The sequence below is a fragment of the Halichoerus grypus genome, chromosome 8, assembly GCF_964656455.1.
Source record: "Halichoerus grypus chromosome 8, mHalGry1.hap1.1, whole genome shotgun sequence".
Lineage (NCBI taxonomy): Eukaryota > Metazoa > Chordata > Mammalia > Carnivora > Phocidae > Halichoerus > Halichoerus grypus.
In genome coordinates, this window is record NC_135719.1 from 115,759,402 (window position 1) to 115,771,593 (window position 12,192).

The 12,192-nt window shown below is 39.0% G+C and overlaps 1 protein-coding gene across 4 annotated transcripts in view; it reads right to left on the reverse strand.

Annotated features, from left to right (window-relative positions):
* Positions 1 to 12,192, reverse strand: part of PPP2R5E (protein phosphatase 2 regulatory subunit B'epsilon) — a 145,435-nt gene that overhangs the window by 65,589 nt on the left and 67,654 nt on the right. For all 4 annotated transcript variants that reach the window (XM_078053794.1, XM_078053793.1, XM_036067736.2 and 1 more), the window contains exon 3: positions 1,535 to 1,731. In XM_078053794.1, the coding sequence (XP_077909920.1) occupies positions 1,535 to 1,731 (197 nt within the window). The remainder of the gene's footprint in view (positions 1 to 1,534; positions 1,732 to 12,192) is intronic.

The following is a 12,192-nucleotide window of genomic DNA, read 5'->3' on the forward strand; positions in this document are numbered from 1 at the left end:
TATATGCTTACCTATTCGTGGACTATCCATGGAATGATACAGAAGAAGGAAGTTATAAACAGTGGATACCTCTATTGGCTGAGAACCCAGGTAGATGAGAACCAACGGGCCTTGCTCTGCAGAAACTAGATGGACTAGAGTAAACCCTAAATATCAGGTTAAGAAGTTTAGATAGCATGCAAACTCTAGAGCAGGGCTTCTCAACAACTACTGACATTTAGGGCCAGATAATTCTTTTTGGGGGGGCTGTCCTGTGCGGCATAAGAAGTTTAGCTGCATTCCAGCCTCTCTCCACGGGATGCTGGTAGCACGCCCCTTCCACCCCTGGTTGTGACTGCCAAAAACGTCTCTAGACATTGCCAAAGTGCCTTGGGAAGCAAAATCACCCCTGGTTGAGAACCAGTGCTCAAGAGCTACAATGTTAAAGTTAATCTACAAAATATTCTGCTACGATATTCTTGCAAATTAACAACAAATGCAATATACATTCAGATATAGATCTGAGGAATACACTGGACGTTGTTTTGAAATGATCTTCATACATCAGTCATTGTTTCTCAAGTTATGATAATTCACATCCCTTCCCAAATCTGAACTATTCACTTTTAACCACATCTACTCCACCACAGATGTCTCTGTTCTGTATTTGTTGAATACAAATGATACAAGTTGAACTGAAAAGCTAGACAGATTTTCAGCAATACAGAGAGAGTGGGCCAGATTCTCCAAAGGGCTTCCCAGTGGGGCACTGACCCTTCTGGATCTCTGCAGCACAATTTCACCAGTCAGCAGAAGAGCTCCTCCTCCCCCAAGAACACGTACTCTCTAGATCCAAGAGCTTCTGGGATGCCAAAGAAGGCAATCTTCCCATAGAACTCTATCAGAAAACCATATTTTGGCTCAGCTTTTCCAAACTAATATAATTACTGACCCAATAAGAACACAGTTACTTCCATTATGCTAATAATGTTTCTCCTCATAACTCCTAATGACCACACAAAGTACAAGACACTGTTCAAAAATAATGAAAGACATCACCCCTGATTTCAAGATTATAAAGACAATGATTAGTTTATAAAGCCAGGACAGGCTTTAACTAGATTCTACAAATCACAATTTTATTAAGGTTAAAGCCATTTCTAATTTACCACAATGAACAGGGAGGAAAAAAAAAAAATCAAGACATCCAACAGGCTTGAATATTTTTCAAACACAGATCTACAACTCGTGTTGATTCTCCTGTGGCTTTTCTTTTCACAATGCCAGAAATCCAAGAATACCTGGCAATCTTGGCTTCATATTTTGAAGTCATTGATTCTTCCAGTACTGTTGTAGGTGAAAAGTTCTGGATCTCATTCTCCTGAAATCACACTCTTCAAATTCTAGTATTGTTCCGACTACTTTAGTTTAGCTCTCAGAAGGCTGGCTCTCATTTGTGGAGGTGACCTCCAGTGACCTGACTCTGCAATAAATACACCTGTGAGTCGCTATGGAAGGTGCTTAAAAGTGTCCGCGGCGAAAAAAAGAAACTCACCATTCTAACTACTTCAGGGTAAGTCTGCTCTGTCAAACAGCCTCTGCTTATTGTAATGTAGTCCACCAGTTCATTAAGAGTGGAGCGCTTGTATTCTTTCATTTTAAGATCAGATAGCGTGTCCATGAAGTCAAAAATGACACAGCACTGCTGAAGTTTCTTTAGGAACAGTTCAGGCTGCTCTGAGGATGGAACGTCTAAGAAAAAAAAAGGAAATGGTGTAAGTCTGTCATCAATTTCTAGGTAACAGGAATTCTCTGTGAAAGTTACTTCAAAAGCAAGCTCAAAAAAATAAGAATTCACATGACAACAGCGTTCTTTTTAACAATTACACGTGGGCAGGAGGGGATACCACAGCCACTACTTCAGAGACCTTGTCTTTGAAAACTGCATGGTACCAACACAATGGACAGCATTTGCTATTCCACAACCAAAGATTGACCAAAATCCCAAGAGCCATTAGACAGTTGAAGCACGTTTTAACCAAAAACACCCCCATGTCGAAACCCCTGAGCCAAAAACACTGAAAAAGGTCAAACTTCCCATTATAAGGTAAAGCCAGAAGTTGTCACTGTTGGTTTAAATTAGTTTTACTAAAAAATTTCAAAGCAGAAATGTCAGTAAATTCATTTTAATTTCATGCTGACATCCTTGGTATTTAAAGCAACTGTTGTATGTGTGTGTTTATATTTTTTGTTTTGTTTTGGCTTGACATCTATGAAGTTTCTTTGTCAAAGAAACTTGAAAAACCAACAAAATGAAGTAATATCAATTCTCTCAAAAAGAACACACCAGTAATGGGACAATAAGAGCAAACTCTACTTAAATCTATGCTCTCTCTTTTGACCCATCTTATTCCCTTACAGTGGGAGAAAACCACTAGCATCTTCATTAATATGTTCTCAGAATAAACATCTGTTCTTTTCCCACAAACGGCACATGAGACATTTGGTTTGGTGTCATTTCTAAAAACTAGATAAAAATTTTAGGTTAAAATTCCCCGGTTAGAATGAAAACCTGATCTACAGCTGGACTTGAAATACACCAAGCTGTGGACAGCCCATTCAATTCCTGTTTTATTTTCACTACTTTATTCCCCACACTGGAACTTCTCTGCAAAGGCAATGAAATTATGACCAGAGTAGGCTCTTGCCTTCATCCAAGGTGATTAACTCATCAATCCTCAAAACATTCTTAGAGGTAAGCATTATATTATTATTCTCCATTTTTCCAAAAAGAAAATTAGAGGTAGTCACTGAGGTCCCACAATGAATGAGTTTCGGAGCTGGGCACAGTGCCCAGGTCTCTAACCACATTTCCACATTCCCTTTGTACTACTCAAGAAGGACTTTAACAATGTTTGGCCAGTCACTTGCAACCACCCTCAGTTGCCAGCCTCCCAGTAAATGCTTTACAGCAGCCGTAAAGCATGGGCCACCTAGTCTCTGGAGGTAAGTGCAACAATTAACAGCACCCACCTTACAACCACCAGCAGCCCCAGCAGAAGGGAGTGAGAGCTAGGCTCCTATACAAGGGTCCACATGACTCCTCTCTACAGCCCTCTTCCCCTGCTCACATCCCACAACCCAAGCGCTAGCCCAGGTACCCAGGACCTCATAGATAATTCCCCCAAAACACTGACATCAACTTTAAGGTAAACCTAGATAAGAGGGAACAGGACACCTGAAAACATAGGATTTCTCTACCAGATACAAGGGAACAAGAAATACTCAGTATTTTTGAAGGTATACAGAACATCACTGCTAAAAACGAGATGTAAATTCAGAAATTATTCTTAACCAGTATGTTTCCCCTCCCACCACCACCCCCATAGGTCCCCAAAAGCCTAATTAATGTATCTTAGAATAAAAGACTTTGAGATTTCAGTTAAGCTGTGAGATGTCTTAATCTATGCCCCTATACTTAATCACTTTCAAAAAAAAAATCTAGCTTTAGACTATAAGAACTAAATTTAGTCAGACCAAGCTTTCTCTTTAATTGCTACCTGCTTCAGGTGTTCAAAATAAATTAACTAATTTTAAAAAAATACTAAACGAGGCTGCTTATGAACATAGCTATATATCCTTAACCAATGACTAGTTACATGCATAGGACCATTATGGTTAATTATTGAAGTCTTGTAAGTTCTAAATTGTCTAGACCCCATACCTCAAAGCTGAATGGAAGTTCTGATGCTGCATAGGGAAAAACAATCTTATTCATGTAACATTAAGGCTAAAATCATTAGGAGAAATTGTAATTAATCCTCTTTTTGTTACAGTAACTTTAATAAAGCTTAAAAATAAGACCATCTAGGGGCGCCTGGGTGGCTCAGTCGTTAAGCGTCTGCCTTCAGCTCAGGTCATGATCCCAGGGTCCTGGGATCAAGCCCTGCATCAGGCTCCCTGCTCCACGGGAAGCCTGCTTCTCCCTCTCCCACTCCCCCTGCTTATGTTCCTGCTCTTGCTATCTCTCTCTCTCTGTCAAATAAATAAATAAAATCTTTAAAAAAAAAAAAAAAAAGGACCATCTACATGGAGAACTGTATAACTCAGCACATATGAATTATGAAAGCATCTATAAATGATAGCCTTTCCTCCAAAAAGCAAACCATCATTTAAGTAGTGACAACAATGATTAATCTTTGTGGTCACTGCAATAATACTCAAGAGGTTCATCTATTTGGCTATTTTAAAAATTCAGGCAATTAACATTTAGTCTTTTGTTGCTGTTGTTGTTAGGCAGTTGAAATTTATTCTTTATCCAAATTGATGTAATGTCACAGGCAAATGTGAAGCTGGCTATCCATCTGCCTAATGGAATAATGATAATAGCTTACATTTACTAAGCACTTTGGGTACATTTATTATGTACTATTCTAAGCATTTTCACATATTATATCATTTAATCCCACCAACAATTCTATGCAGTAGGTACTATTTCCAATTTAACAGATGAAAAAAATCAAGACAAAGAAATTCAGTGACTTGCCCAGAATCATACAGTTAACAAGCAGTGGAGACAGGATTCAAACCCAGGCAGACTGGCTCCAGAGCCAGGACTCTTCACCACTGTGCAACAATCAAACTCAATATAAGGCAAGAGGAATATCACATTTCATAAAACAGGGTGTGTGCAGAGATAAAAAGAGAAAGAACACAGAAAGAAATCAACCAATTAATCTCCAACATGCCCCATTCATAATGGATCATTCTCTATCTCCCCTCTAGCCCATTCCCAAGATTAACACATACAGCAATAAGCTATTCTTTATCCTTTATCATAGACTAAATTCTTCTAAGATGATCGTCTCTTCTCTCCTTTAATTAAAGAACTGAAGTAATCAAGACAGATTGAAAGAAAAAGAGTGGGGAGTGTTCCTCAAAGAACCAATTCCATTACGGCAACAATTTAAAAAAATTTTTTTCATTCTCACTGAAGGAGAACCTAAATCAGTCTGCGCAAAGGGCTCTTCTTGTAATGTCTGGCTCTCGGATTGCCTCAAATAGCTATGCTGCTCCCAAACTCCTTGCCTTCATCTCGCTAATCCCAGTGAGATATGTAAAGGGGTAATGTGAAAATGTACAACAGGCTAGGATCAGGGAAGAAACACTTGGAGTAGTCCAGAATGTTTCAATGATATAAGTTTAATGTCTATGGAACCAGTCCCAGGAGCAGATAATAAATATCTTTGTCAAGAAACATTTATAAAAAGTATCAGGCACTAGGCCATAAAGAAAATACCATAAATGATAAAAAGAAGAAATGAGGCAATACATTTTGAACATGAAGCACAAACACTAGATTTTAACAATCCAAAATGACCCACCTCCCAAATCCAAGCCACCTGAAAATCTAAACACTTCTAAAGTAACTTAGATTGGGGGGCGGGGGGGAGATTAACAGACATGGAGAAATGAATGTAACTCAGAAAAATTAAAGGTCATCTCAGAATCCCAAAGCAGACCAGGCAGTGATGCTTGTGTCATCTCTCTTTCAATGGAAACCTCTGGTCTACGCAGGCCATCCCTAACCCCCGGGAGAAGAATTCCATAGAATCATGACCATAAATAATGAGGAATCAATAAGTGGTTATGTAATACCATGAAGGTCATTAGCACAACAACCCATCCATCCAATGTTAGTATTTGTTTAAAGGGGAGATAAATGAGCCAACTATCATAGCTTGGTAAGATTCATACGGTCAGATTCTACTGCTCCAGAACTACTCTTAAAAATTAAGCTGATTTCCAGAATATGTTTCTCACCCAAGAAAATAATGTAGTAACCAGCTAAGTGGTCAATCCACTTGGCAGTTACATTTCTCACTGTACTGTCCCTCTTTTTCCTTTTAAGCATTAGGTATTTTCTCCCATATGCCTTTTCTTAATTTTTTTTAATTTTTTTTTTTTTAAAGATTTGATTTATTTGAGAGAGAGAGGGAGAGAGCATGTGCAGAGGGAGAAGCAGACTCCCCGCTGAGCAGGGAGCACGATGTGGGACTTGATCCCAGGATCCTTGAGATCATGACCAGCTGAAGGCAGCCGCTTAACTGACTGAGCCACCCAGGCACCCCTCCCATATGCCTTTTCTATTACCATCTCCCAGCATCCTCTTATCAATTCTCATCAATAAGCTGGGGAAAATGACTCACTTCCAAGGTGTTCATACCAAATAATTTTAAAATTTACAAGTACAAGAAGGAGTGGGAACATGGATATAGAATTCAACAGCAGAGGGAAGATGAAAGTTCAAATTAAGAGACAAAGATTCTCAGGGCACCTGGGAAGCTCGGTTGGTTAAGAATCTGACTCTTGATTTCAGCTCAGGTCATGATTCAGGGTTGTGATATCAAGCCCCAAGTCAGGTTCCACACTAGGTAAGATTCTCTCTCTCCCTCTCCCCCAGCCCTTCTCTCTCTCCCTCAAAGAGAGAGAGAGAGAAAGATTCTCCTTGTGTCTCAAGAACAGGCAATAGGAGCTATATACATTTTAGCCACAGCCCAACCCCCCCACACACACACACATTAATGCACACATGCACACACATACACCTCTCCTCACCCTTACTATGATTTCAAGGGCTGGTTGTTTATTAGATGTTTGTCTGTAATTGGCAAAAGCAGCTCATTCCACCCTAGTGAACAGCTTCCATCATTCCATCCCATCTAATGTTTGGGGCACAGGATCATGGATCCAATTATTGGCCCATCTTCCCTCGGGGCCTGACTCAGTCAGGACTTTGCAAAGCAAAAAGTAGCAAAGGTAGAAGAAATAAAACATAAGCTAGGTGTCCTTTGCGTCTGGTGCTCTAAGACTCCATTCAACTTAAGTTGTTGAAAATCAGAATATTAAATCCACACTTGCAAATAGGCCAATCAAATAAAGAAGGCCCACATCATTATAACATTTATTAGCTATGTCATCACAGGAAAAAATGCAAATTGATTTAGAAAAAATAATGATGTAGGCTGGTAACTTATCAACACACAGACTGTTAAAATGGATGTGGAAATATAGTGAATAAACATTTATATAAAATGATGCTTGCACTGGAAGCTAAGCAGTAACATTATTTGAGCTCCTAATGAACAGTATTTATAACCAATTATTTCAATTCAAAAGATGTGAAATAAAATCCTACTAAACTAACAATGCTTTTCACCTGAAAATGTCCTAAGCTATTACTTGGCCCTTTTACGTGCATTTCTCCAACTCTCACAAAAAATAAAGGTACCAGCACAGATGGGAATATAAACATGGTCTTTGATCCCCCCCTCCCATCTCATCTCTTTAGAACTTTCCCTAAGGTGTATAAATCCCCATCCATGTATGCTATCAGTCCCTCACACACAACCCTCTAAAACTTCAACAAGGTCAATAAGACTCTTACTTGCATAAAGCACATGAACCTATATTTACAGAAAACTAGTTTCATAGTAGTAATGAGAGCTTAGCACTAACATATAAAGTTGACTTAGCCTTGAAGAACTGAGGCATGGCATGCTGGTACAAGTGGTAAAATGGCTAACTGCCTGACCATGTGGTTTGTCCAAATCCTTGCCACTGAGTTTACTTCTAAACACACACTTAAGAGGCATTCTTTCTGTAGCACATATTTCAGGAAAATTGAACGGAATCCTATTTTTATTAGTGAACTATGCTTGAATTAGGATGTTTTCGACACCCAAAAAATTACAAATACAACCAGCAATATTTCATCAAAACAGGGAGACAAAACTATAAATCTTTCTAATGACAGCACCTGGGTGGCTCAGTCAGTTAAGCGTCTGCCTTCAGCTCAGGTCACGATCCCAGGGTCCTGGGATCAAGTCCGGCATCAGGCTCCCTGGGAGCCTGCTTCTCCCTCCCCCTCTGCCTTCTCTCTATCTCTCATGAATCAAGTAATAATACTAAGCTTCATGTCCTATGAACTAGACCTAAGTATAACATGTTGATTTCACAAGTTATTTCAATGTAAATAAACAAATAAGAAACTACCCCAAAACTAACATGTTAGCTAAAATAAGTATGAAAGGGGCACCTGGGTGGTTCAGTTGTTAAGCGTCTGTCTTCAGCTCAGGTCATGATCCCAGGGTTCTGGGATCGAGCCCCACATCAGGCTCCTTGCTCAGTGGGGAGCCCCCTTCTCCCTCTCCCACTCCCCCTGCTTGTGTTCCCTCTCTCACTGTGTCTCTCTCTGTCAAATAAATAAAATCTTTAAAAATAAATAAACAAACAAATAAAGCAAGCATGAAAGACTTGACCATTCTAATTACTTCATTACTGTATTCAAAGCAGTGGGTTAAAAAACCATTGCCGACAATGGTGGTGGTGGTACGTTGTTTCCACAACTACGTATTTTTTAAAAGCATCTCAAGTGATTTCAATGTGAGGCCACGCTTGAAAGCCACTGTTTTTAAAGTAATAACTATAAAATCCTTCTTTCATCTTCTGCACCTTTGAAATTCTTTCTTTTAGTTTATTTAAAACTAACCGTGAAAACTTCCTATTTCCACGCAAAGGAAGGTCCCTGGGCACATCTACAACAGTGAAAGCATCCTTCTTCGCCTGGGCTGGAAAGAAGTGAATGGACAGTGGGCTGCTTTTAGAACTCTTTCCAATCTATTAGGAAGATCAGAAAACACTTTGCTGATTATTAGTGTGCACTTTTTTCACAGGTTCAAAACATGTCTCAAAAAATGGCTACACATAAAATAGGATCCAAAAATATGAGACCAAGGTGTGAGTATTAAATAAGTTTAAACAAACTGAAAGACAGAAAAGGCCAGTGCTGATATTTCAAGGTAAAAGAATGACAACACTGACTACTGCAAAGCACTGTACTAATAAGCTCCTTACGTACATCATCCCCTTTTAATCCGCAGGATACCTGATGAGTGGCCACTATTACTATCCCAGTTTTTCAGAAGAAAGGACTGGGGCCCAGAACAGCTAAGTCACTTGTCCAACATCACCCAGTACGAAGAGCTGCAGCTGGTCTCCGAACCCAGGTCGTCTTATCCCAGAGCCGGCACCAGTACCAACAACGATGGATGACGGTGATGGTGATAAATCACAGCAACTAACAACCAGCACCACCACTGGAGCTATGGATAAACTATCACAGTTAGCTATCTGGTTAAGGAAAGTTGTAATCTAAATGCAAAGGAAAATGTGATTGACTGTTCTATAAGCATTTACGTATTTTAAAACTTAAACAGTATAAAATCAGCCCTAAACTAGTGAACAATGGAGACGGTAACTTAAAGTCTTATTAAATAACAATACATTAATTATTCTACTCAACTTGGACAATCAACACCTATATTTGTTATTACTCTTTTGTGGATTTCTCCAGTTTTCCTTGCCCAAAAGCTGACAAATCCATGCTTTCCACTTTATAAGTAAAACCCGAAGGTCACCAGTTGCAAACTAGTGGCTGCAGCAGCAAAATTACAGGATTCAAGGCTTTCGCATGGTTTTGACGCTATGTTCCAATCAGAAGAGAGAAACACACACACGCATGCACACGTGTGCACACTGCACACACACAAACTTCTAGTAAATACTTCCGTTTCTAACCCTTCATATTAGCTATCCCTCATGTTTTATCTTCTAATGCCAAGCCAGTCACTGAAACTTGTCAGGACAAGAAATAAAACATTTTAAAATTGATCAATTCCTAATTATAGGTGTAGATTACTTTCCTGCCACCAAACTCACCCACAGGACAGAAGCCACCAAAGCCTCTGCTTGACAGAGTCAATCTCTCTATTATTAATTCATCACCTAAGGGCTTATTTCCAGAGATGGAACCAGGGCCTCTGAACACAAGAAATTCCTGAAGCTTACAGAGGGCTCCAAGAATCACACAGTGTTCTAAAGCATCTTTGTCAGCAAGTCCCTTTTTTGAGGATCTTACCTATCAGTGAAATTACAAAAAAAACAGGTTGACTTTTTTTTCTACATAAAGTCATTAAAATAGTTAAGTAGCCACCATTTATTTTCACTATAATTTCATTTTTTAAAAAAAAGGCTCTTTTGAATAGTAAGAGAAGAGAAAGGACGATCTCAGAATAAAAGGCAATTCTTCGCAAAGAAGGAGGGTGGCACATGCGCCCGCACACACGCACACGCACGCACGCACCATCGTGTGCTCTTCCCCCCTTGACCTTCCTTCCTCCTATTTACTGTTCACTTTGCCCGGCACCAGGAACAACTTTTCCACAGGCCTGTATCTGGGAATTTGGGGCCGTATCGCTCCTTTGGTCCACCATTCGTCTAGTAGCATAGATAACTGAGTTCTAGCTGTAATGATATACCAATTTCAACTGTGTTTAGATGACCATAAAAGCTGAGAAGATAATCATATTCCTACAACAGTACAGGAGAGTCTCACTTTACAGCAGCCATGCAGTCCTTCAAAATTAGGTAACATAAAAATGTGCACAAACTTTACACATACCTCCATTGAAGTACTTGCCACATAATATTGGGACTTTTTTAAACCAGTGCATCAAACACATGTTTTGTTCATCTTTTAATACCCAGCCCCAAGGAGAAGTTTCTAGAATATGTAAGTACACAACAGATACAGGTTCAGTCAATAAATTCTACATATTGCATCTTCTTTCTCCATGTTTCCAATTCTAAATTAGAACTTTATTTCTCTGGAAATAAAATTATACTGAAGGATAGAGGGAAAGGTTTAGTATTAATATTAAATTAAATTATTTCCTAATATTTTAATAATACCAAGTTATAAAGTGCAAATTAAAAAATAAGGATGGGCTAAGCAAAATAAGTCAGACAGTAAGACAGATATTATATTATTTCACTTATATGTGAAATCTAAAAAAGCCAAACTCATAGAGACTAGAATGATGGCTACCAGGTTCTCAAGGGTGGGGGAAATGGAGAGATGTTGGTCAAACATCCAGTACAAACTTCCAGATATAAAATGAGTAAGTTTCAAGGATCTAATGTACAGCATGGTGATTATAGTTAATAATACAGACTTGAAAGTTACTTAGAGAGTAGACCTTAAATGTTCTCACCACAAAAAAGAAATGGTAATTATGTGACCAAATGGAGGTGTTAGCATCATGTTATACATCTTATACAATGTTATATTGTCAATTATATTTCAAAAAAGGTGGAAGGAAGGAAGGAAGGAAGGAAGGAAGGGAGGAAGGAGGAAGGAAAGGAAACGGAAAAGGAAAGGAAAGGAAAGACAGACAAGGATGTTTTTCATGATAACAGTATTTATGAATTTAAAAGGAAAAGGCCAGCTTACCTGACAAAAAACCTAACTAAAAATGCAGTTTCTTAGTTTCTTGAAGTATCACCTTCCTTTACTAATATCTAATAAAATAATGCTTTATTTTCTAATACTTCATTGAAAAAATCTAGTTGATTTCTTAAACAAAATGGTTTATATTCAAGGATGAGAGAAAAATACAACAGAGAAAAAGTCAAAATGAAGATGAATGTACATTAATGAAGTAGTATAATTTGGAATGCCCTCCAGAGCCAAAATAACCTGATGATTTTGCCAAGTGTACCATTAATAAGTGAAAAGTTGGAAGGTTTAGTGCAAATGGCATAGGCTTTACACTCACTTATTCAGTCAGTCAGTCATTCGCCAAATATTCATTGAACTCCCACTGAGGGCCCAGCACTGCTGGAATACCACAACAAAGAGACAAAATCCCTTCCCTCACAGAGCTTTACATTCTAGCACAAGAAAACAAATAACTGCAACTAAAAATAATACAATATATGGTATACACTATGGGGGAAAATAGTATGCAGAGCAATAGTATGCTGGGGTTGGAGGGTAAGGTTTTAGATAGAGTAGTCACCTGGAAGACAGCATTTGAGCAAACACATGAAGGAAGTGAGGTAGTTAGCCAAGAGGGCCTCTGGGGGAAAAGTGGCCCAAGCATAGGGATAGTAAGTGCAAAGGTACTCTGAGGCAGGGAGTGTGCTGGTGAATCTGAGCATCAGCAAAGGAGCAAACGTGGCTGGAGCCTGAGTGGAAAGTGGGGGAGATGGATCAAAAGAGTAAGGTATGAGCAGCTGTAGGAGATCATCTTGGGCTTTGTGAAACACATTGACTTTGGCCTTGACTCTGGTTCTGAACTGGAATCACAC